The sequence below is a fragment of the Tubulanus polymorphus genome, chromosome 7 (genome assembly GCF_964204645.1).
Source record: "Tubulanus polymorphus chromosome 7, tnTubPoly1.2, whole genome shotgun sequence".
Lineage (NCBI taxonomy): Eukaryota > Metazoa > Nemertea > Palaeonemertea > Tubulaniformes > Tubulanidae > Tubulanus > Tubulanus polymorphus.
Window position 1 is genome coordinate 335204 of NC_134031.1, and position 27038 is coordinate 362241.

The 27038-nt window shown below is 41.2% G+C and overlaps 1 protein-coding gene across 1 annotated transcript; it reads right to left on the reverse strand.

The window, feature by feature from the left end:
* Positions 1-25297, reverse strand: LOC141908394 (MDS1 and EVI1 complex locus protein EVI1-B-like). The gene is made up of 3 exons (XM_074798433.1): positions 25237-25297; positions 2669-2891; positions 1-2332 (listed from the first exon to the last, which is right to left on the reverse strand). Exons 1-3 carry the CDS (start codon positions 25295-25297, stop codon positions 1-3), a joined length of 2616 nt encoding a protein of 871 aa, XP_074654534.1.
* Between the last annotated feature and the right edge of the window lie 1741 nt (positions 25298-27038).

Consider the following 27038-nt stretch of genomic DNA (forward strand, 5'->3'; position numbering starts at 1 on the left):
TTATTCTTGTAGTTCATTATTAATGATAGTATTAAATCCTACAGCTGCTGGCGGTGTCGGACTTAAGGTGAAATTATCGGTTAAAGCAAACTCAGTTCCCTGTGAGGGTTCACCGTGAGGAGTTAACACAAACTCATTGGCAGGTGAGGGTTCACCACTAGCAGCGTGTTGGTGAGGCGGGGGAGTTAAAGCGAACTCATTCGCCTGCGACGGTTCAATGTGGTGATGAGTTAAATCGAACTCACTTGCCGCAGGTTGTGTTAAACTGACCGGTATATCGTCTGTAACTGATATATCATCATCTACATCGATATCTTCATCTTCCTCATCATCGCAACTTTTGTCATCGTTATGTTTGGTCTCGACGTGTGACGTCAGCGAGAAACTCGAGTCTATCATACTGTACGGAACCGCTGCAGCAGCAGCAGCAACAGCAGCAACTGCAGCTACGGGATGAGTTGTAACCGCTACTTCTGACGTCATTTCCGTTTTGTCGATGAAATTACGAATTTCGTCGAAATACGAATCGTCTTTTTCCTCGAGGTGTTCGGCAGGGGGAGAATCTACGACAATCGGTCCGTCAGATTCGTGTTTCTTCAAATGTCGATCGAGATTTGTCTGTTGCCCGAAACATCGATCGCAAAGAGGACATTTAAACGGTTTTTCTTTATTGTGTATGTTTCTGACGTGTCGTTGTAAATTCGATGAAATACTGAACGATCGTTCGCAGTATTTACATTTATACGGTTGTTCACCGGTATGCGTGCGCAGGTGACGCGTTAAATTCGCCGAACGCGGGAAAATTTTACCGCAAAATTTACACGAATAACGTTCTTTCATTTTAGCCGCGTACGGGGAGAATTGATGGTGCGTTTCGGGCGCCGGTTTTCCCGTTAATTTCATCATTGTGGGTAGATCTTTAATCTGACCGGTGCCGTAACCGATCGATGCAGCCAGTGGCCCGTACGCGCTGTTTGAAGATGCCGCTAATGCGGCGTATCTCTGATGCTGATGCTGGGCGTACGCCATCATTTTTGTCGCCTCCTGAAACGATGAATATTTAGCGGCATGATCGACTCGATACATCGGATCTAACAGTAACGGGTTCGGGAACGGGTAACCTCCCAGCGCCGCCAGTTTATGTGTTTGCTGATGTTGTTGTTGTTGTTGTTGTTGATGATGATGAGTTGTTTTACGAGTTGTTTTAGGAGTTGTCGTCTGCTGATCTCCGAACACGTGCGTTTTATGAGAAGTCGTCGATGTATTTTTCACCGTTAAATCCAGCGGTTTCTCCATCTGTCCCGTCGTCGCTCCTGACAACGGCGGGTTTTCCCCGGATTTCGACGCCGGAAGTTTCGATAAATCGATCAGTTCCGGTTGTTTCTGATTGGATTGTTTCGTTAAATCGAACGGTTGCTCTGCGACGGCGAAATGACGCTGTGGTCGGCATGGTAACGAGTGTTGGATCGGTGCAGAAGGTATGCGCAGTTTCGGGTAAGATGAAATGACGGGCGATTTTTTGCCGGCCTCGTTCTCGATATCGGAATGTCTGTTCTCGCAGTCGCTGTTAGAAGTGGTCGGGGATAGATCGGATCCGTTTCCATCCGAACCTAAATTCTTTTTAATCGGAGTTGAATTGATGGAGTCGTTTAAACTCTTCACCGCTGCGGCATGCGGGAGAAGGTTATTCATACCGGACAGTGCTGCCATCTGCATTGCGGCTAGCGGATGTGTCGGAGGGAATGCTGGGAAACTCGCGTGTATCGGGGGATAGAACGGGTAGGGGGGTCGAGGGCTGTAGAAATTCAGATAATTCGACGGTAGCGCCGCGGTGTGAGAATTAGGAACTGCTCTCATTGACGCGGGTTTCGGTATGTTTCCGGGCGCTCCGGTCTGGAACTGTGCGAGGTTCGAACCGGCGGTCCTCATGGCGCCCTCGCAGAAGCGTTTATGTTTACTGAGTGACGTCACAGTGGAGAACGCCTGCCCGCAATCCTTACATTTAATCTGCTGTCGACAGTCGGCATGCATTCTCTTATGTCGACATAGATTAGAGAATTGTGTGTAGGCTTTTAAACACACTTCACACTGGAATGGTTTAACGCTACTGTGTATGTGTTGGTGTTGTTTCAGTCCGCTAGAGGTCGCGAATGTCTTCCCGCACTCGTTGCACGCGTGTGACCGGGCACCCACGTGTTGTGACCGGATGTGACGTTGTAGATTGCTTGGATCTGTAAATGTTTTATCGCAGTGATCGCAAGGGAAATGTCTCTCTCCATCTTCACCTTCTACTCCCTTCCATCTATCGCTGTTATAGCTACTCGTTTCAGACCTGTTGAACAAGAAATAAAACAATCAATTCAAACCTACATAATCACAACTTCAGAACAAGTATGTCTGACTACATAATCCCCCAATGACATCATCAATATGTCTAATGGAAGCTGCTACTGTCGGGTATTCTATGTTTCACGACTCGAAGATTTTCGAGAAGAAATTTTCAAGACTGTTGTTTACACGAGTTTAGATATCTCTTGATTCATAACCCGGTTTATACCGGTACTTAAACATGGCTCATTTATATCAGAATATAATCAATTTAAAACATATATATTTTCAGACATAAGGTGTTTAAATAGAGGTCTATAATACTATGTGAGAAACTTACATTCCATCCTCGCTTTCCCCTGAATGTAGTCCTGATTCCATTGAACTATGAGTGTCGTGAATGTGATTACGATGTCTGTCTATAAACTCTCTGTTTAACTGAGCGAACACTACATTGTTGTTATTGTTTTTACACGTATAAATTCGATGTTGTTGTAACATGATGGAAGATTGAAAACTGTCACCGCACTCGCTGCAGCAGTGGTGCTGGTGCTGGTGGTGATCTATAAAATATAATCATTTATATTTACATTATTAGTTTAAACAGTAACAATTCCATATGGTTGAAGTAGTATGGATCCATTTCCATAGTTCTATGACCAGTTGCTCAAATAGTGTGAAAGGTTTACCGCTAGTACCCAGTTCCACAGTTGTTAGTGTGACCCTGGACCCGGTTCCACAGTTCTGAAACCGGCTCAAATAAAGCTAACCATTCGACTCTACAGTCTCTAAACATAACCAATAAACTATGGAACTGTGGAACTGTGGAACTGTGGAACTGTAGAACTGTGGAGCTGTGGAACTGTGTGGAGCTGTGTGGAGCTGTGTTGACCAATGAGCATATGCTCAATATTCAAACGTAAACCCACAGTAAACTGATAATCCTAATCTGACCTGATAATCCTTATCTGACCTGCACCCAGTGCTCTGTCTCGCTACTCGCCAGAGATTGATAAGAAGAAAAAAATGTTTTAAGATTTTTACAGCCGGTGAAATTGATTTATTCTGAAAATTCCCCGAGATTTTTGAATCACGAAGGTCTGAAAGAATGGTCAAACCGACTTCCTGTTCCTGTTAGATTCATGAGCACATGAGTTTCATCTCGGGTCACGTGACTCGAGGATGAGTTTAAAAAATAAACAACTCATGACCACAAAATAATTTTGATTGTATCTGATTCATGAACTCGACTGCCAGGGCTCAGACCAGTTTTAACTTTCTGTAAAAACCTCGCTTTCTGAAATATTCTAAATTCAATTGATACTATTCATCATGTTACTATTTTCAAAGATCCTGACTTCAGACCCAGGTCCCGTGTCCAGGGTCCGGGTCCGGGTCCAGGGTCCAGGGCCCAGTTATACAGTCGTGACTTCAACTCCGAAGTGTAATTGCCACAGAACAGGTCTTAATGTGTAACTGGTCCCCGATATAAATGTTTAATTCAACTGATTTTGTACCAAATAAATTCAGTTTATATTCATTAGTTTCACTGTAGCCTTATATCAAGAAAATAGAGTTACGATATATTGAAATACACGATGATCCAGAGTTCGTCGCGGGTAAGTTTTAAATCATCACTCAAGGTTAGTTCATTTTCGATATTTCAACTCAAATCTTAACTTAACTCTCAATCTGTCGATATTTTTTTAAAACAGAGGATTTAAGAAATATTCAGTTTTGTCCTGTCCAATCTGCGGTTTACATTAACGGATAAAATTGTGTGGTTTAAACAATTCGAATAGTTTTAACGGATGATAAATTCACCATGGTGATCGTTCACATACAGTCAGGTATGCGAACAGACGGCAGGCACACTGAGACAGACGACAGCGCAGAGGAATCAAAAACCTGAACTATAAAAAACCCCTAAATCATCGCTTGAAAGAAGTGCTTGTAAAATTAAGCTATTAAACGCGTCACTGATTTCCGACACTTTGAATTATCTTCCACTATTAGACGCGCTATCTATTTGATTCTATTCTGATTCTATTCTGATTCAAACAATTTCAACTCTGTCACTTTTTAACAATCGGCCCCGAGTTTTCAACCTATAGTTATTACATACAGTGTTATTATACAGTGTTCTATATATACATATCTATATCCCACTTTACGACGTTCTCTAATCATTGACCGAAACATCGAGTTTCTTTTAGATTCTCAGATACATATAGCTTTTAGGATTTCGATTTGGTTGTTGATACATAGGGCAACACAGTCCAGTGAACTCACATCAAGTGGTCGTTGTTCAGTTGATTATTGCGTTGATGATTTATCCAAATGACGACTTGCATTTAGTAAATTTAATAGAGATGACTTCAGTAATACAATGACTTATCCAAATAACGACTTACGCAAGTTTGACTTGAGTAGGTTTGTTATTACAGGTATAGTTGTATAGTGTTTATACTAAAAGTGCCAGTTTAAAACCATAACATACAAATAATTCATAGATCCAACCCTTAAATATATTACCTAACAACAATTACACGCTTGGAAACTGATAATTAGAATTCACTCTAAAATATGTATAATCCAGTACTGTAATAATTACAGCACTTAACAGTAATGGATGTGAGTATTAATTCTAATCGCGGATTATCTCAAGATTACAATCAGTATCGTAATAACTCGGGACTGAAGAATTATTTTACTTTAAGCGTGAAATAAATCAAGCTCTGTAATCAATCAAATTATCGGGCTGTTGTCATTGGCAGCAAAATTCTCATCTTTCGAACTGCCCCCCCCCCCTAAATAACCCGCAACACAGTTAAATAGCTGCCCCTTCCCTCGCGAGCCCCCCTCTCCGCCCCCCCTAAATAACCCGCAACACAGTTAAATAGCTGCCCCTTCCCTCGCGAGCCCCCCTCTCCGCCCCCCCTAAATAACCCGCAACACAGTTAAATAGCTGCCCCCTTCCCCGTAACACATAGCTTTATACCACATTTTATACGAATTATCAATAGGCTGTTCTCATAAAACAGAGTAAATATTAATCCTGATTCTATAAGTAAAATCCAAATACGGTATTAGTCAGTCGTCAGTATTTGACTGAAGAAGTCTCTATTTTTGAGTCCTAATTTGTATTTCTAATTCAATTTACTAAATGTTTAAATCCTTATTTGAATAATTTATCAGACATATCGATTAACTAAGACATTGCGTTAAGCAGCGAGTTTGAGGTATTTAAAATCCAAGAATCATTTACAAGTCACTATTTCATAACTGTACCTTGTCTATTGTCAGAAGAGTTAGGTCTATGATCTGTAGCATAGTTAGAACCCGCTCCTGGTAATTCCTGCGGAGGATACAGCAACATTATTATCTAGTTATCTGTAATACAATAAATAGATACATTCAATAAAATATATAAATTATGTAAATAAAATCAAAAATCTAAAATATAGAAACATCAGTTTATCCAATCAGGATACGTTTAAGCAAATTCGTACGAATCAGAATAAATAGACACATTGAAAATCCAAAAATGTGATAATTGATGAAATGAAATCAAGTGACGAATTCTTACTGCTGTTTTAGGACGCTCTGTTTGAGATGTGTTCACAGTAACAGTAAAACTGAACTAAATGTGACCGACACATTCTGAGGAAGTCCTTTTATACACTAAACATTGAAAGTGCTACTTCGCACCAGCCTTTACATTTAATCCCTAAACATTGATTAATTTTATTTCTCTCAATAACAGAGAGTGGTTCATTATGTAATGAGTCGGTTTTGGGGTCCCGCACAAACAACCTGTTAAACAACCGCTGAATTACAACAACCAATTCTCATTGTTTAAAGATTAACTCATAATGCGTCTTACACGGCAGGAAAGTGTTAAATATTAGTTTCATAATGAAAATGTGATATTGAATCATCTGTTTTGTAATTGGTTGATTTTACGGCAGCAGTGACCACTGACTTTATTACAAATACTTAGAATTGACACGTTACTTTCGCTAAAGTCACAAGAGTCAAAGTGTTTAAAATCATGTACATTCTAATTCTATTTGAATAAAGAATTGAATGGTTTGAAGTTGAGATTATTGAAAGTGTTGTTGGCGACACATTCTCCACGTGTCGTATCCATGGCCTCAACAATCGTCTCCATATTTACACAGAAATCTAGATATATTTTCTTCGACAAAAATGGCTACAGAAAGTCTGAATAATTCGCTCGTAAAAGGATTACGTAACTGATTAATGAACTCTTTAATTAATTAATTAACTGTTAGCGCCGTCACCGGCGAGTTGAGTAACTAATTACTAAACTCTTGGTATTGTCGAGTCGCGTGTTGTTTCGAAGGAAATCTATGAATTCTTTATATGAAATTTTACTCATTAAATTTGATAGAAAAAAAAATCATTCAATTCAATTCTGGTGGAGCGAGCAGAGCTCCGTCCCGTTTCTGTCACAGAGATCCGTCCAGTCGCTGTCTATAGGCGAGCAGACCTCCGTCCGTTTCTGTCTGATAGACGACAGATTTTAATTGTAGATTCCAAAAACAGGTTTTTGAAGACACCATTCTGAATGTAGTCTTATATTGTTCAATGTCAAATGAGTTAAATGCCCCCTGTTGAGACTGGTTTCCGATACTATTTAGACTGGTGCCCTTATAAGTGACTTATAGAATAGGATACAATAATAATCGCACTTGTTATTGACAGGGGGTCTAAAGGAGTTTAGTCAGGACCTTGCTTGTCTGCTTTCACTTTATAACTGATTAAGTTAATTGAGATATCAACTATTCTATACTCCAGGAGTAATAATCTGTTTGTAATTGAGTTAAGTATCAGTGATTGACGTAATCCGGGTTTAATCTCTATTTTCATATCAGTTATTTTTATTCGACGGTTCGATTTTTTGCGAAAGATTCATCACAAAAACAGAATAACAACAAAAATATGAATCCATTAAAAACGACAGTTTATCATCACGATGGTTATAATTTTGTGTTTCTAGTTTTTTATCGATGTTTGATATTCTGTAGTTAATTGTTCTAATGAGGAGGTTTTTAATGTTTATCGCCGAGAAGGACATGAATGAATTGTGATACATTATCTAAAACAAATACCTTCAATCTGGTGAATATCAGATAAAACAAGTATTCATGAAATTAGACCCTATTGCGGGGTAGCGAAATGGGGCTTCACAAGTCCCCCCCTTCCCTGAGTAGTAAGGTGGATTCTAATAAATATTGTGAAATCATTTTCCCACGGTTTTCACCTAAAAACCCGTGAAAAACTGTTTAAACTGTGAAATACAGAAACAGCACTGACTGGCAGACAATGCGCGGAGGGGATCAGCAGATACAGATTACATACTATTCATTATATTTAGTATTTTATAGAATTTACACAATTTGAACAGATCCTGAAGTAACGACGATTTCATGATAATTTCGAATCGTTACTTTGCATGAAAAGATAAAGTACTTTTACATGATTTTGACCCAATTTTAAGACCACATTTTACTCTTTCTCTCTCTCTCTCTCTCTCACTCTCTCTCTCTCTCACTCTCTCTCTCACTCTCACTCTCACTCTCAATGTCTCACTCTCACTTCATGCTCGGAATATCTAATTAAGATACGTTAATTGCAAAACTGTTTTTGATCAATTGTGTTTACATTGCATTAGTTTATTCATACCGAATAGATCTAGACAATTAAAATTGAAGCCCCTGAATTTAATGAAATTTATATCTTAACATTTATATTTTCAAGGCAAATGAAATGATTAATTTAGATCGATGTGTATTTATCATCAGTAGTGGTGAAACCTCGAATTCTAATTCCACATTAAACCGTAAATATCAGACCCGATCAGAAACCACATTCTAGAAATATGATACGCGGTCTTTGTTTAGCGATGTGAAGGTTAAAAAAGAAAATAGAAAATAGATAATTAATTGAAAATTAAAAGAAAAAAGCGAAAAATGACAAAATATCGTCGAAAGAACTGACCTGATAAGATAGCGGAACAGTGATAATCCTGATGTGGTTGTGTGTTGATTGTATTCACCTGTGATGAACTAAACTCTGATTCTTCGCACACCTGATCATTAATAGAAATACAATTGATGTGTGCGAGTCACTGACTCAGTGCGACTATATTTATAACTCCACCTCGTCGCAGTCATCGACCAATAAAACCATTCTGGGTGGAGTGATATCGTTTGATTGGCAGTCATTGACGGTCGCCAACTGCTGCTATCATTGAGCTGAAAGTGTCACGGCGGTTGCTGCGTATTTGAAGATGTTTTATATTGAAATGGTTCTCAGTTTCTGACAGGTTTTTGTGATATTTTAAAGACCTCACATTCAAACCGGTTCGACGCTTTATTTAGTTATCAGGTTCAACAACAGGTGGCAGCAGCAGCTAGTGGCAGTCATGGCCAGCTGAATATTCGTGCCCGCGGGTCTGGGCGGGGTACCCGGACCCCAGTGCCCAGCCGGGTTTCACTCCCTCACCCAAGTTGACACATTCTTCTGGACGCGATCGCTAGTTTTGACTCCTCTTTGCTTGTACTGCCCGGGTTTGACCCCCATCCACTCAGTTGGGTATAGGCCCCTATTACTTTGAGCCGCGGCATCCTGTTTATCAGTTGCATATTTTAAGTGATGTATTTCATCAACAGGATGTAGATACATTAACGAGATGAGGTGATAATTCAGAGGATGGAATAATGACGAGAGAGGAGACTCAGGTAGACTGAGGAGGGAGAGAGGCCCGACAGTCTCAGCGAGACTGAGGAGGGAGAGAGGCCCGACAGACTCAGCGAGACTGAGGAGGGAGAGAGGCCCGACAGTCTCAGCGAGAGGAGAGAGAAAGAGAGAGGTGATAGGGAGATGAGAGAGGAAAGAGGGAGTGAGAGGAGAGAGGTAATAGCAGTGATAGAGAGAGAAGTGATAGTAAGATGAGAGAAGAGAAAGAGGTGATAGGGAGAGGGGGAGAGGATAGAGAGGAGAGAGGGGAGAGGGGAGAGGGGAGAGGAGAGAGGGAGAGGGGGAGAGGGGGAGAGGGAGCGTGGATAATGAGTGTGGTTATATAGGTGAGTGTTTAAACCCGATTGATATGTATATAAATCAAGCAGCTATAACTCTATGAGTTACTGATGAGAAATAGAGTTCATTGTGCCGAACTCTTATTTGATAACATGTATCTACATTAAAATGAATCGTTTTATAAAACAGCAGCAATAAACCCGACGATGTGAGCAGACGATTTATAGCTACAACTTCATCCATTTCCGCTCATATCAACTGACATTGTTTTCCCATTTCACGAAGTTTTCCACAGGTTTTTAATGTTGTTTTTCTGCGGATTTATGACTCAGAGACGACGCGACTCCTCTCTCTCTCTCTCTCTCTCTCTCTCTCTCTCTCTCTGACAACACGCGGGCTCCTAGAGACATTATTATCAATCTCTCCAGCAGTCTGACGCCCTCCACCCCTCACACCTGACCAAACCCCTTCAACCAAACGTAGTTCGATTTATTGTAAAAAAGCTGATAAAAGATGCCTCGTTTGAAGTTAATTTTCTACTAAAACTCGCAGTTGGTTCCCGGCAGGTGTAACTGGTGGGTTTTTTTAGGACTGTTCAAAAAGGAGTAAAAGCATCAGATCTGTCAACAATGTTTTAATAATTCCTTTATCAAGAAGATAACTTGTCTTATTTGTATATCATTTAAATTTGGTAATCAATTAGTTGTAAATTTATAAATCAAAAGTCCATTTAATTTAATTTCAAATTTTAATTCCATTTTTACTGATTTAGTCTTGATGAGGCTATCCAAAAATTGTATTTAGTTAATGTAAGATAGTCGAGTATTTCGACCATGTCAACTTGCGGATAACTCACTTATATAAACGACTCAACCGATAGATTTATATTTTCAGTTTTTAACGTTTTGTCGAAATGTCTCGTGTTTTTAAGTTCAATTTCAGTTAAAATGTCACAGGTGAAATCATGAAATGAAATCTTGTTGACAAGAATGAGAGTATTAGGTTTCAATCGATAGAGTTTGGGAAGACTGTGTCCAGGATGAGGTGACGCCGCATGGTTCGGTCAAGAGTCACGTGGTTAACCTCCTCGCCCCATTTTGCACTGATAACTTTTTTCAGATGTAGCCTCTAAGAGGCTATCAAAAAACTTTTTTTATATTAGATTGTCAAGCATTTCAAACCGATCCCAATAAGGTGGAACGACTTTATAAATGACGCCAGCATTGTTTTTCGATTTGGTGTTTACGATAATTTGTTTTAATAATTTAATCTGCATTTATAAACTCATAATTAACTTATTTCAGAATGTATCACTATTGATTATCGATCGTTTTTTATTCCAAATGAATTTCTGTGGCAACTTTTTATCAAATCATCGAGATTATCATAAAACATTTAGTGAATAGTGTCTCGGTTCGCCGATAGACGACGCCAGTGTACGTCATTGTACGTCTACTTCGAAAAATATTACAAAAACTATTTTTTGAAAGCGGAGAAACATTTTTCAGAATAAATTCGTATGAAACTTGGAGATAAAACTGTTGTATAATTTTTGCAGGACCTAAAAACAGGATTTAAGTCCCTGAAAATCTGCATTATTCCATTTTCTAAAATAAATGTTATGTTTATAAATGTATTGAGATGTGATGTTTGAATATCAGATAAGATGAAAGTTAGAGAGAGATTGAGAGATTGAGAGAGAGTTTGATTTGACGCAGTCACGAAGTTGAAGCATTAATTGTATATGACGCTTCACTGATTTCATGCTGCTTACTTCCGTGGTTAAGAATATCACAATGTGCATTAATCCATTCTGTGTGATGCGCCGCGATACGAGACGCGGAGAGAGAGAGAGAGAGGAGAGAGAGGAGAGAAAGAGAAAGAGGTTTATCCCATTAAAACCACTGATATCTTATGTTCCTTTAGTCTTTATTACATGTTGTTATGATTCATACTGAGTTATTGTTTCACCCGATTCTCTGTCGCTCATTTTTTGATGAATGTTGTTTTATGTTTTACCTCAGAATCATAGATTCTTTTTGTCCACGTAATAAATAGAAATAAACCTTTAGATTCAGAACAAATTCCGGTCGAAATTGGTAATAGCAACTGGGGATTGGGGAAGGGGTGAAAGGGAGGTCGGGATGGGGGTATCTACCCACTGTATCCCCCTCCCGACCAGCAGACGGGCACGACGCAATGGCTGCCAAAACCCTGGATGAACGAGTCTGACCTTTAACAGCGGACCATAAATTTAAAAGGAAGTGACATGCTCCATGGGGTATAACTTACTGCCCGAGGATTGTTCACCGAGCCGCAGCCCCCAAGGTTGATTAGCGCCCCTCCCCCCCCCACAATAGAAATACCATACTACATATACCAGGGGAGGAGATATCACTCAGCCGTCTCCTTCAAGATACATCATCTCCCCCCGCTAGCAGACACCACGCTCTACCCCCCCCCCCTCACCCCTCGAGAGGTGCCACGTTCCCCATCACCGTACTCTAACCTCTTCCCCCGAATAGGCATAAACCCCCCCATCCCCTCTAGAGAGGCGTCATGAGGCGCAATGTTTACAGTTATTCCCAACCACTTAAGATTTAATAGATATTCAATCTGTGAATGATGGATAGTTTTAAAGATGTTTCACGGTGTTGAAATGAAATCATTGAATCGTGAAGTTTATGCATGACTTTCTCTTTACTTGAAGCATTCATACCGTAATTTCCTCGCACAATGATGATTAATGTCCTAGATAATAAAAAATGTCAGGAAGCAGCGACGAGTCGACGTTAGGTCGACGGTCGGTCTATTGTGTCTGTAGGAGAGGAGGAGGAGATGGAAGACTCCGCGCACTGCAGTCTCGAGCTGGAGCCACTCGACACACTGTCACTTCTAGTCTCACATTCCACTGTAATGACTTATTACATTGTAATACTCTAATGAATTATTATATTGTAATGCATATATTCTTAAAAAAGGAACTCAGTTTTCAGGAGGAAGAGAACGGTTTAATTGATTTGAATCAGTGCCGGCAGCGCGTTGAGTTGGAAACTTGATCTCGGATGTACCCTCTCCCCTCTCTCCTCTCTCCTCTCTCCTCTCTCTTTTCTCCTCCTCTCCCTCTCCCCATCTCTTCTCTCTCACCTCTATTTTCCCCCTCCCTCTCTCCCCCTTTCTCCTCTCTCCCCCTCTCTCCCATCTCTCCTTTATCCTCTCTCTCTTCTCCCCGTCATCTCTTCACACAGTATGCACTGATGCATTGTTGGTCATTTCTCATCTCGTATGTGAAAAATCTTCAATTGTCGCCAATAGAAACCGTTGATGATTTCCGCCCAAGCTCCATTGATCTTTATTCATCATCAAAGAGCAATGTTAGCCGACTGACTGGCTGACTGGCTGACTGGCTGACTAACAAACGGGCTGGCTGGCTGGTTGGCGCGCTGGCGGGCTGACTGGCTGGCTCTCTAGCTGGAGAGCTCGCTGGCTGACTGACTGGCTGTCTGGCTAACGGGCTGACTGACTAGCTAGTTGGCTAGCTAACTGGTTGGTTGGCGTGTCCTCAGCGATCCATTAAACATATAATTGTATTTTCACTAGGATCAAAGCTACTGGTAATTGAAAATAGTGAGTGACGATACTTTTAGACCGCTATCACCTTAAGACATCTACTACTTTCCCACACATAATCCGTTTTGGTGGCTTCCATAAAACTGTCACATCTGATTGCGATGTTAAATGTTAAACGCGATCGTATATTTTGCTTCCTTTCTCTCCCTCGACTCTCACTCGATGTCTTCAACACCATCGTGTTGTGGTGGTTTTAGCTCGCGGGTCCGCTGTTTGTGTCCGAGCTAGTCCGGTCTTTAGATAGAGGCGGTAGAGTCTAATTGGAGTCAAACTGGACTGAGGGGCGGAGGGGCGGAGAGGCGGGGATGCGGAGGGGAGCTTCCGAAATTCAACAAAAATATGAAAAAGGAAACATTTTGAATTTTGTTGGTTCCTACCCGAAGGGGCCGCGCCAATTTCAGATGTTGAAGATAGACATTTGATATGATTATGAAATTATACACTCAAAATGATAGAGGTGACTGTGGTCCAAAAATGAATAAAGTTGTCATCAGCAGCAGCAGCAGCAGCAGCAGCAGCAGCAGCAGCAGCAGCAGCAGCAGCAGCAGCAGCAGCAGCAGCAGCAGCAGCAGCAGCAGCAGCAGCAGCAGCAGCAGCAGCAGCAGCAGCAGCAGCAGCAGCAGCAGCAGCAGCAGCAGCAGCAGCAGCAGCAGCAGCAGCAGCAGCAGCAGCAGCAGCAGCAGCAGCAGCAGCAGCCGCAGCCGCAGCCGCAGCCGCAGCAGCAGCAGCAGCAGCAGCAGCCGCAGCAGCAGCAGCAGCAGCAGCACTCAGCGGCAGCAGCAGCAGCAGCAGCAGCAGCTACTGACCCGCAGTCACTCAGTGGTGGTCCACGGTTGATCAGAAGTGAATCAATGTTTTGTGAGGATGAGCGTAAAATCTACTGATTTTTTATCCTCTTCTATCAATAGTTTAATTTCCGTTTTATCCACTTTCATAAATACGTTCAAATAATTAGAGGATACTCGATTATCGACTACCGTAATTTATCTAATAATTCGCGCATCGATCGAGCGCCTTTTCGCCGAAATCGCAGAATTTTACAAATGAAGAAAAACTGAAATGATTTATATTTTCGGAGATGCGGTTTTGAAATCCGAGCGACTCGAATTATTGAAATACCGTTTAGTTTATCAGACACATTACGGTAATATAGTTTTCCATCAACAGATCCTTATTATCTATAATTATCTATATTAATTAATATCTTCCCGTTAATTAACGATTAATTAACAAGAACCATACACACAGTGTTATGGTTGTTGTTTGTGTAGTTTGTTATGAGAGCTACCTCTCTCCTCTCCCTCTCTCTCTCTCGTTCAATAAAACAGCTCGCACGCTGCGTCTCAAATTGAAAAACTTTAAATTTATGTCGATGACAATTTATGAGATATTTCTAATATCAGCCTCTGGAGAGATTGCGAGCGAGTCGAACTCTGCGGCAGGTAATTCAAACTTCAAGACGGGTAAAATAACGAATTTATCTAATAGTTTAATAGCGAGTGGTGAATAGTGACGCGGCACTGGGTTTTAACGCATTATCTCACACGATTAAAGACTCGGGTTTGAAGTTATTCCACTGATGACTGTATGAGTTCTACTCACTGCTGCGATGGATGTCCATTTACCTCCGACTGATGGCAGGTAGAATCTAATTATTCGCGCGTTGATTAATCACAACTTTATTGAAACCTAACCGAGGGATGTCTTTCATTCAATGAATCGCTTGCTTTCAGGCGCTGAAATTCATCGCTTCATCGAGATCAACCATTATGGGAATGCTGTAGGAGCAGCTAGGAGTTACTACTCCTCCGAGCTCAGCAGGAGCAGGTAGGAGTTACTACTCCTCTGAGCTCAGCAGAAGCAGGTAGGAGTTACTACTCCTCCGAGCTCAGCAGGAGCAGCTAGGAGTTACTACTCCTCCGAGCTCAGCAGGAGCAGCTAGGAGTTACTACTCCTCCGAGCTCAGCAGAAGCAGGTAGGAGTTACTACTCCTCCGAGCTCAGCAGGAGCAGGTAGGAGTTACTACTCCTCTGAACTCAGCAGGAGCAGGTAGGAGTTACTACTCCTCTGAACTCAGCAGGAGCAGGTAGGAGTTACTACTCCTCTGAGCTCAGTAGGAGCAGCTAGGAGTTACTACTCCTCCGAGATCAGCAGGAGCAGCTAGGAGTTACTACTCCTCTGAGCTCAGCAGGAGCAGCTAGGAGTTACTACTCCTCTGAACTCAGCAGGAGCAGGTAGGAGTTACTACTCCTCTGAACTCAGCAGGAGCAGGTAGGAGTTACTACTCCTCTGAGCTCAGTAGGAGCAGCTAGGAGTTACTACTCCTCCGAGATCAGCAGGAGCAGCTAGGAGTTACTACTCCTCTGAGCTCAGTCTGTCTCTTAATTTTCACTACTACAATTCAATATGATAAAAATCGTATTAATTTCTATCGTTCGTTTGGTCTGGTTGCTGCTGCTGCTGCTGCTGCGGCTGAAGTGAATTTATTGATAATCTCAAAACCCTCGTGTCAGATGAGAATGAAACCGCGGTGAGAATGATATTGAGATATCGAGTGAAATATAGAAACAGGTGATATGGAAAGTCCGCAATGATTCCCCCGGGGGTCGGGTAAAAACTCGTCACAGGTCGCAATTAAACTGGCGTCTAATTGAAAATAGAAACTGATAATAAACAGCAATGAGAGACGGGTTAAATTATACCCGGGGGGATGTGGGGAGCATTCTCCGGGGGGATGTCGAGTCAAGCAGGACAATAGAATATTCAATAATCATAGATCACCGTCTCACGTTATTAGCTATAGACTCGGTGAGTGAGGACTCCTCGTAATAAACACCATACACTACTTCATCTACAATTACATCGAAATATTGATAATTACAGGTAAAATCAGCCTTAAACTTAAACCTAATCTCCGTGTCAGTCAAGTGCGCGGTGGTCAGTCAGGTGCGCGGTGGTCAGTCAGGTGCGCGGTGACTGATCAGTCAGGTGTGCGGTAACTGATCAGTCAGGTGTACGGTGGTCAACCAGGTGTGCGGTTTTCTTGTGCCCCCAGAATTTTGTCTGTGTATTTAAACGAGACCAGTGTGAGTACAGTATACTGCCAGTCTATGCATCATTTCAATTTGTGATCATTAGAGAGTTTTTGAGGCTTCATTTGTCTCTAGAAGTGGTCGGGTTACATCTGACGAGCATGTGACGAGCGCGAGGCATTCACCCGCGGATTACATCGGATGAATCTACTTACTAACCGAGAACCCGCGTACCGAGTCCGATTCCGACAACCGCGATTTTAATAAATCGACTTCCGGTAATACGAAGAAGAGAAGATTGAAATCAAATATTTGAAAAGAGATTTTGAATTGTTAGAAAAAGTACTTCTGAGATATTCTGACATTATCTAATATTGAAAGAAGGGAGAGGGGAGAGGAGGAGAGGAGAGAGGATAGAGAGGAAAGAAGTACGCGGAGAAGGGGGTCTATGCGCTACTTCATTAAGATTAGTACCTGCGGAATTCGGTGTGAAAGGGTTAATGATATCTGTAGCCTCCTCCATCTCCTCCTTCTCTGAATATCCTCTCGTCGATGATTCTCAGAAAAATCAATCAGCTTGAAATGAAACCCGGTTGATGTCGGAGGATGGAGTCACCTTGCATCTTCCCTGTCACAATGCCCAGCATCAATAGTTACAGGAAGCCGTATAGAGGACTGCACAGCGAGCGCGCGGTACTCAGTTAGTCTCTATTGGTTATACCCTACACTGTGTGAACTTGTCAGATTTCAGCGGTTAAATTGAAATCTCACGCGGTTCCTCGAAACAGTTTCCAGACTGGATCTCGCGCTTACGTCATTCGAACACTGAGAATTCACTACTATTATTCTTATACTTTATCTATTACAGTTTCGTTGAATTTCTGTCGATTGATATTTAACCTGAATGCACTTGAAATTATCGCGAATCTACCGAGAATCTTCCGAGAATTCGGTTTCTCTGGAAAATAATTCAAACTTCAGCAACTTGAGAAATATACTGTTTGAATCCTTGTAAATGCAGAGATTTCGAAAAGTTTATGATGAATCCTCGAGAAGAAACGTTAAGATCAATAAACCCAGATATCAGATTCAAGCAAACATTTGAGGTAAGTTGCATACGAGTTGTATAGGTTGATTCGTTCCAACTCATTACGCCACCTATCGACCATCGACCAACCCTTACCTTGTATCCGTAATAAGATATTTTTATTGACCAAAATCTAAAAACGTTACACTCGGTCGTGTCTGAACTCGAGGTAGAATTCTATCAGTCTCTGAATCGAGGTATTTAGAGGCTAATGTAATAAGCGCATTTTATATCATTCAAAATCTCTTATAATCGACGGTTTTTATATTCACGACGCCGTTTGTCATTTTATCGATAAATCTTTTCCTTAAAAACAAAACCCGATCGAAATCGTCTGCTTCGCGTAATCCGCTCTTCTCTGGGCGGAAGATCGCAAAGAATAAACCACTGAATAATTATCTTGTCACTAATCCGGATTAAATGCGTCTCTGATGGATTAGTATAACAACAACACGATGATGATGATGTTTACAGAAAGGTTGATGGATTGATATAAACTCTCACAGCGGATTTATCCCCCTTTCCTCTCTCTCAGTCTAACCCGTCACTGTGTATCACTAATTCTTTAGAACGCTTACGGGAATTTGTCAAATTTCTGATTATGTTTGATGCATTTATTGTCTCTGATCCGTGCAAAGAAGAGAGAAGGAGAGAGAAGAGAAGAGAGGGGAGAGAAGAGAGGGGAGAGAAGGGAGGGGAGAGAAGAGAGAAAGAGCCGTCTATATTATTGATGTGTTGGGCAAAGCAGGAATGCACCTCGCTATCTGGTGACAGATTCTTTTTAAACCACGTAAATTCAGTGATAATTTATAGAAATATCATGTTATTTGATTTCAAAGTAGTAGATGTTGAATGCGAAAGGGGTTTTAAGGACTAAAGAATAAGATACAGATTGGGCCGGGATGCACGATAAATGATGAGGACCTTGACTGAAGCTAAGATCGACTTGACCAACTAGCGGGAGGGTTGAGGTAAGGATCCTAAGGACCCCGAGGCTAGATGTCTCTGGTATCGATTTGACTGCGGGATGCTGGGATGGATGGATGCATCAGTCCGGGATGCGGCGGATAGATGAGAGAGACGATGATGCTGATGATGAAGTTAATTTAACCCCTGTAGATAATAAAGCGGCGCAGACGACAGCTACTGATCGATCAATCATTGAGTGAGTGTTAATAAAGTAAGCGGCGGTCAGTCAGACTAATAATACCACTCATCAAATATCTATTTATCTGATCATCATACACTGACAGTAAGCTGTTAGTCTGACCACCTTCCGCCCCTTCTGCGCGCCCTCCTACACGCCCTCACGCCACTAACTAAAACCCACCAGAATCATGACACATTATTGTCCGTTTATAACCGATCGTAAAGTAAAGATGTTTGGATAAAGAGGATGAGGGGGGATTGACTACAGCAGCTGCCCGGAGGCTGTACGAGTCCAGCGAACAAAACATTCACTAGAATTAGCGGATTTAAGATAATCACCAATAGCGACTGATTAATGTAATAGTTGAATTGTTGATCGTGTTACTATGGTTTTGCTTATTTCTGATCACAGATCACAGAAATGACGTGTTTCTATGATGATAAATAACGGTATTGATTTTTGACCGCCGCAGTAACTGGTTCCAATCGATACAACTCTCTCTCTCTCTGTTTATAAGAGACGCCACAAAAAGACACGTGTGTTTCATAAGACTTCCTGTATGGCGCACTTTCTCGATCACACAAACCATCAGGCCATCAACAACTTAAACACTGTTTTATCCATTAAACTAACACCTCAGTTCGGCTGTGGCAAGCGAGGTGCCATGGGGTGTCGCTAGTGTGCAGTAGGACATCGACTACTGCGGTAATAGAGGATTCCACTTGTGGCAAGTTAGGATCCACCAGGTGTCACTTGTGTGAAGAAGGACAATGACTACTGCGGCAATAGGGGATTTCACTTGTGGCAAGTGAGGATCCACCAGGTGTCACTTGTGTGAAGAAGGACAATGACTACTGTGGCAATAGAGGATTCCACTTGTGGCAAGTGAGGATCCACCAGGTGTCACTTGTGTGAAGAAGGACAATGACTACTGTGGCAATAGGGGATTTCACTTGTGGCAAGTGAGGATCTGCTGGTGTCGCTAGTGTACACACTAGCGTGGCCTAAAATGTAGAGACAAGTTAATTGAAAATAAACTCAATATCTTGATTGCGTTGATGTGCTATTGTTCGGGTTCGAATCCCAAATATTCCACTAAATTGAAACACGAATACATGAACATAATAGGATTGAAACCCACAATATACAAGATCAAATGTTAAAATCAAGAATTAACAATTAAAAGCAAGTGGAACTCTCTCTCTAGGAGCCCATCATCAGTGTGAATGTGAGAATATATCGAAAACGTCAGATGAAAAACGATGAATTAAATGAATATGGCCTGAGAAATGGTCGCGTGTGATTTTATGGGTTCAGACACATCGCGCCTTACATAGTCATAAATAAATTGTAAAACAAGAGCAGCGACGCGCGCTGAAACGACGATCGAGAGACTGTGGCGCTTACAGCATCGCTTTTAACAAAGGCATAAAAAACAACATCAAAGGAGGGGTCATTTACAGTGATATATCTCGTGTTGAGAATAATGGACGTAGAAATATGCGGGAAGCGATTCAGGAAAAACTCCGTGAAAAACGAGCAACATTTGATAAAAGAGTCGCGAAGAAACCGTCAACAGCCACAGAACATTGTAACATCAGTGCGCTGTTCTTTAGCCGGTACTCTCTGCGCGTCATTTTTGTTGTTGCTGCTGCTGCTGCTGCTGCTGCTACTGCTGCTGCTGCCGAGACTGGGCGTGGTTGACAATTTTTTGAATCAATTTTAACAATTTACAAGGAAATTAACTTAAGATTTTCGGAGGATAAATTCCACACTACATTTATATTATATAGTCGCTGTGTGCTCAGGTTTGAATCCACATCCACTGATGAGCTATTCGATGTGCTCTGTAGCTGCTGCTGCTGCTGCTGCTGCTACTTGAAGAGTTTATTATTTATGGTTAAATTAATAAGAGCCTCGCCCTGGAATAATCGTCAGTGAACAGGTGACGAGGGTTGTCTGCTAATCGAGTCAACTTCAGCTGATTCCCCGCTAGACTGCGCCACCAGTCATCTGGAACTAAGTCAATTTTCTTCAATTCACGACGGATTTTTTTTGTTCTAGATCCATCGACGTTTGTATGTCTTCGGAAATCTGACAAATCTCAGCAGCAGCGGCAGTAGCAGCGGCGGCACCAGAGAGGGGAGATGGCAAACGGTGTTTTAGATTATTCGGTATCTTACGCTTGGTCGCCGTGTTGATTGTTCAGAATATCAGTTCGGCTGAGATTGAGCGTTCGCGACACTTTCTCGTAAACCCTATGGGTATCGATGAAATTGACGGTACAACCCCCGCGGACCGAACGCTTCAGTGAACGTGAAAACTGCTGTTACAATCTCTGTCGCAGTGTCACAACGCATATCAATACGGGCAGCAGAGTGAATACCCAGTGCACCGTCGCTCGATGTGAATACTGAACAAAAATGTGTCAACTCATTTAGATGATCGGAGAGGAGAGTTAAAGAACCGAGATGGTTCACGATCTAATTAAATTAACTGAGAACCTCGAGGGATACGACCAGCTCAATGCCCTGTCACTTGTGTTGTCAATATATCATAACTTTATTACTTCACCGCTTAATGTAAACCTTCTTATCTTATAAGCGCCTCGTTCGACTCACTGCAACTCGCTGACAACTCGCTGAAAACTCACTGCAACTCACTACGGCTCGCTGCAACTTACAACGACTCGTGCGACTCACTGCTTCTCACTGTGACTCGCTGTCACTCACCACGGCTCGCTACAACTCACTGTAAACTCGCTGCAACTTACAACGGCTCATGCGACTCACTCGTTCGCACGATTAAATGCTGCTCGCTGCAATTTATTGCGACTCGCTGCAACTCGATGGCCTAAAGAACTAAAATGAACTGAAACTAGTCTTAAATCGACACACGAGCTGTATATAGATGTATGATTCAAACTTGGATGGTACAAATGGAACCGGGTCCAAAGGGCCGGTTTCATATAAACATTATTTCACGTGACCAATTTATCGTTCAAATGACTGAAATGCTGAGCTGTTCCCTGAAGGAAGCAGTTTAACCCCCCATGAAGAATATTATAAGAAAATGAGATTTTCACGTTAAATTATCGCATTGTCGATTAATTATATTCGCTGGCATTTGAAATAAGTCGTGGTTGCTGCTGCTGCTGCTGCTGCGGGCGGCCGGTGATGATGATGTTTACAGATTATTAGATGGTTTACGGTAGATGAGATGGATTCACATTGCCCACAGCAGTTCTCCGTCAGTTTCACCAACATCACGCGATTGAAAGTTAATTAATTTACAATATTTCAAGTTGACAATAAGCCACCACCACAAACTTATCAATAATCACTCGTCACACTGAACGAGAGCGAGAGAGAGAGAGCACCAGTCTGTATAGACACAATACAACTCTTGTTTTACATATCAACCAAATGCTTTATAAGATTCATCGGACCCTGTATCAGGGGTAGGGACCCTGTATCGGGGGTAGGGACCCTGTATCAGGGGTAGGGACCCTGTATCAGGGGTAGGGACCCTGTATCGGGGGTAGGGACCCTGTATCAGGGGTAGGGACCCTGTATCAGGGGTAGGGACCCTGTACCGGGGGTAGGGACTCGGTATCGGGGGTAGAGACCCTGATAAGGACCGTTGCAGGGTGACAAAAATAACTACACACATTACTTTACATTCTACTTGAATTCAAATACATTTATTTCGGATAGAATAGAATAAACTATTTCAGCAAATATTTCATCTAAACAGTTAAACAGTTATCTCTGAGTTAAACAGTTATCTCTGAGTTAAACAGATATATCTGAGTTAAACAGTTATCTCTGAGTTAAACAGTTATCTCTGAGTTAAACAGTTATCTCTGAGTTAAACAGTTATCTCTGAGTTAAACAGATATATCTGAGTTAAACAGTTATCTCTGAGTTAAACAGTTATCTCTGAGTTAAACAGTTATCTCTGAGTTAAACAGTTATCTCTGAGTTAAACAGATATATCTGAGTTAAACAGTTATCTCTGAGTTAAACAGTTATCTCTGAGTTAAACAGATATATCTGAGTTAAACAGTTATCTCTGAGTTAAACAGTTATCTCTGAGTTAAACAGTTATCTCTGAGTTAAACAGATATATCTGAGTTAAACAGTTATCTCTGAGTTAAACAGTTATCTCTGAGTTAAACAGTTATCTCTGAGTTAAACAGTTATCTCTGAGTTAAACAGATATATCTGAGTTAAACAGTTATCTCTGAGTTAAACAGTTATCTCTGAGTTAAACAGATATATCTGAGTTAAACAGTTATCTCTGAGTTAAACAGTTATCTCTGAGTTAAACAGTTATCTCTGAGTTAAAAAGTTATCTCTCAGTTAAACAGTTATCTCTCAGTTAAACAGTTATCTCTCAAATAGAGAATAAAAAACGATCACAAAAAATGAATCGAATCCGATTTGTACAATATTGAAATAACACAATCGAGAAGTTCTGATCGATGGAGAAGAGAGAAAGAGAGAAAGAGAGAGAGGGAGAGAGAGAGCGTCAGTTTGTCAGTCAGACTTGTGTTTTCTATGCATTCTCCAAACAGTAAGAAACATCTGCGACATCACACCGCGGTAGAAACCTTTATCTATCAATATATAGAGTTTAACAGGCGACAATTCACAGCTAATTTTTATTCAAATGTTTGAGTTGATTAAACTCATCAACCTCAATCACTACATGTGTTACGCGTAGCACAAATCATTTGTACGTTTTTATCCTTTGTAAATAGAAATCTGAAAATTCGTTGTCAAATTCTGCACATATGGTGTTGATATATAAACCTAGCTGTGTCTGGCCCAGACACCAAGTGTTGTCAACTCGTTTATGGGAAGCATGAATACAATTAGACAATTAGACTTGCTTTTTTAAACCTGTTTTTTCAGATATCAAATTCAATGGTAGTAATTAATTTTATATATTTCATACGGACTGAAATTTCATTATGTCACCAAAATTTTGATAATTACTGAAAATTCGATAATTCTAAAGGGAGGTGAGAAAGGGAGTGGGAGAGAGAGAGGGGAGAGAGGGGAGAGGGGAGTGGGAGAGAGGGGTGAGAGAGGGAGTGATAGAGAGGGAGTGGGAGAAATCGATGGAGAGGGGGAGAGAGGGATTGGGAGAGAGAGAGAGAGAGGGAGAGAGGGAGAGAGTGGGAGGTGACAGAGACCCATGTGTCAATACCTTTCCTCCAGAAAGAAGTGACTAGACTCGGTCTATATAACCATTCCAATACCATAACGCAGACACTAGGCTGCTCAATAACAGAAGACATGATCCAGGAGAAGAGGAGAGGGAGATGGAAGAAGAAAGAAGAGAGAAGAGAGAAGAGAAGAGAGAAGAGAGAAGAGAGAAGAGAGAGAAGAGAGAAGAGAGAAGAGAGAAGAGAGAAGAGAGAAGAGAGAGATCCCTGACGCGCAGTTTGAGCGACTGCTCAATAACAGGAGACAGAGACTGAGAATCGTTATGAATTCAGCTGAAATGAAGTGTAAAAACGGGGGATACGGGGGGCGGACGGGGGATATGGGGGGCGGACGGGGGGTACGGGGGGCGGACGGGGGGTACGGGGGTGGACGCGTTGTGGCTGGTGTCTCTATATGAAGATGTTGACTGACTGTAGAGGCATTCTACTCACAGAGAGAGAGAGAGAGAGACAGATTTATTAAAACTGATCTCCCGTCGATTCTATCGATGCGTGAATGACACACACCGCTTTATATTGAATTAGTGTCACCAGTTACAGAGAGATACATTTCACCAGCACATGTCTCCCAATTAACTAAACTCCTACCACTGATCACATTTATATTAACTATGATCTCCAACACGCGCGCGATTAACTCTGCTCGATTCTCTCTATCTCTGGCGCCGCCAATGATTATAATCCGTCTGTATGTGTGGTGACGAGGGAATTAAATTAATTTCGATTGAATACCAATACATACCATTGATTTGAATTGGATTGCACTTTTTTGAATATCTTAAGTTCGACGTCATTTTAATTGTCAGAATATTCAGCGCTGTGAATGAAATGGAATCAAATCTATAGCAAGTGTGACGGCCGGATGTTGAGGGCGCCCTCTATAGACCCCGATGTAGTGATGGTCAAAAGGGGTCGCTCGATACAGACCCCCAGTATTTCAATGTTTCTGGTAGTCAATAGGAGTCGCCTCAATAGTTTATTGATTGATATGCATGGTTTTCTATATCCTCATACAATTGATATTGTCAGGATGAATTAATTTATCTGATTTTATGTTAATGTTTCTGATGGTCAATAGGGGTCGCTCGATATAGACCCCGGTAAATACATCAATGTTTCTGATGGTCAATAGGGGTCGCTCGATATAGACCCCGGTATAGACATCAATGTTTGTAATGACCAATAGAGGTCACTTGATACAGACCCGGGTTTACATCAATGTTTGTGATGATCACTAGGGGTCGGTCGATATAGACCCATGTTTGTGATGACCAATAGAGGTCGCGTATATCGCATGTCGTGCAGTTTACTCATAACACAATTACTAATTTCCTTCGGTCAACAGCTCAAAAATCGGATAAGCGGAAAACACGGTTAACTGCGGCTATCTGTTGCGGCGATATGATTATAAATATCGCGTTGACAAGATAATTAAAGATATAAGACTGAAAATACCGTCGAGTCGTCAGTGCTTGTCTATAGTTACTGTTAGCTTTAGCCCCATCTATCTTAGCAAGAGGTAAACTCAATGACAGTGTAACCCGTAGTGATAGAATATTAATTCTAACGCTATCTCCGCGGTGATGGCGGTGACGACGGTGACGGCCGCCATTAAGTGTGAGAACTAAAAGGCCTCCGAACAGACGTTGAGCGTCTAAAATTACAAGCCGATAATATCATCCATTAAAAGCTTGGTAAATATTACAATCGGGAATGAGACCTAGTTCTTTAGTCACCGGTTCAAACTCTTCACCGTTATAGATCATCGTGATGCAGCTCTGCTGAACCTACGTATCTAATCCACACGATACATGTATCTATCCACACGATACGTATCCATCCACATCTATTCATCCACATAATATCAAAAATATGTATTTTTGATGATATCAATCTATCGACAGATCTTAGATTGACAAACTACGAAAGTTTCTAATGTCCGATGTAGATAAGATAGATAAGATAGATAATTTTATTACTCTCCAACCATTTCCATGGTACGTGGAGGAACGCCCCTCCCCCCTCTAGCTCCCTCTAGCTCCCTTAGACGACCATATTGGAAAATAACCCTCATTTGATAGCATTTTACGGGTTAATCTGATGTGAGTGGAAGTGATAATGGGAGGACTTTTTCTTTTTTTTAACGTAAAACTTATTGGAAAGATGACCAACAGTAAACCCTCATAGAAGCGTTGACGGAATAAATCAATAAATTGTTTATTATATATTTGTGTATTTATATAGATTTATCTAGAAGATAGATACAGCAGAACGACGCATGCGCACGTCGCTCGAATCCAATAAATACTGATGTAATTGTATAAATGAGTCTTTAATAAATGCGAGTCTTTACCGACACAAATCAAAGCTTCGTCAATTGTCGAAATGTGATTAATTCATATTTTGTGTTTACCCGTCGCGTCGTTCGGGTGAGGGCTAGGATTCCTCATTTCCTGTACGGTTCACGTGTGAGGCCTTAACGATAAACTCATCGAGTACCATCAAACCGCATCACTCTGAATCTCTTCACTACCACTAATCAAAACTTCATACAACGCATCAATACCTTGATGACTTCAATTGAATAAGAGCCAATAAACTGAAAACTCTCGTAATGGCCATGTTTCCGGGCCGGAGAGATCGTTCCAATTGTCTGAATTTCCAATCTTCTTTCTAGAGTATTAATGGTTATTGCTTCATGCGTTCATAGACCGGTCCTCGCTTGCCGCGGATAGTGTTGTTGCAGTCGTCTGTCCACGTGTCACGTGTCAGTACACTCATTTATATTGCACCTCATCAGGGATCATCAAAACTTTCATCTGAATTAGATTACTGACAATTAGAATATCATCATTCAATTCGTGAACAGTTGACTGTATAGTGAACAGTTGACTGCATAGTTAAAACATTACTAATTCTAATTGTGTAGAGTTTAAACTTACCGACAACCACTGCTGGTAAGACTCGTTTCTGAGTTGTTAGTTAAGCTATAGAACATTAGTTGATCTTAGACTGGTCTTAAGTTATGGAACTGGCCCCTGAATCCAGATCTGTTATTATCGCTTTAAATCAGTTGACTTTTAAGTTAAAACATGAAACAAACTAATTTCATATTTAAGTCAAGCAACAACTGTGTCAGCTGGGTCCTGAGGTACCGGGCCGCTTTGTTGAAAAGAATAGATTATGTTAACCTACTTTCAGAAAATACTCGAACAGCCCTAGACAGCGCTAATCGTTTCGTTGACGTAGTTTCCCTTTTATCACTTTAAGTTTAGAGTATTATATCAAAGCAACGTGTTAATTGAAAGTGATCATCATCACCTTCCTTTAAATCCCTTTAATCCTCCTTTAACTTCCTTTAAACCTTCCTTTATAACATCCTAGCGATATTTCTCTTCATTTACACCTTTAACACATTTATAAATTTAAGCTCACATTTTAACCGCTGTTAATCGAAAGCTCCCCCTGAAGGATGAATGAAGCTACTCACATTATTATATGATTATT

Coding starts and splice junctions, on each gene's coding strand:
- LOC141908394 (XM_074798433.1), bottom strand. CDS start 25,297: ATGATCTATAACGGTGAAGAGTTTGAACCGGTGACTAAAGAACTAGGT. Junction 2,892..25,236: donor ACTAGGTCTCATTCCCGATT/GTAATATTTACC, acceptor TATATTTTATAG/ATCACCACCAGCACCAGCAC. Junction 2,333..2,668: donor GGGGAAAGCGAGGATGGAAT/GTAAGTTTCTCA, acceptor CTTGTTCAACAG/GTCTGAAACGAGTAGCTATA.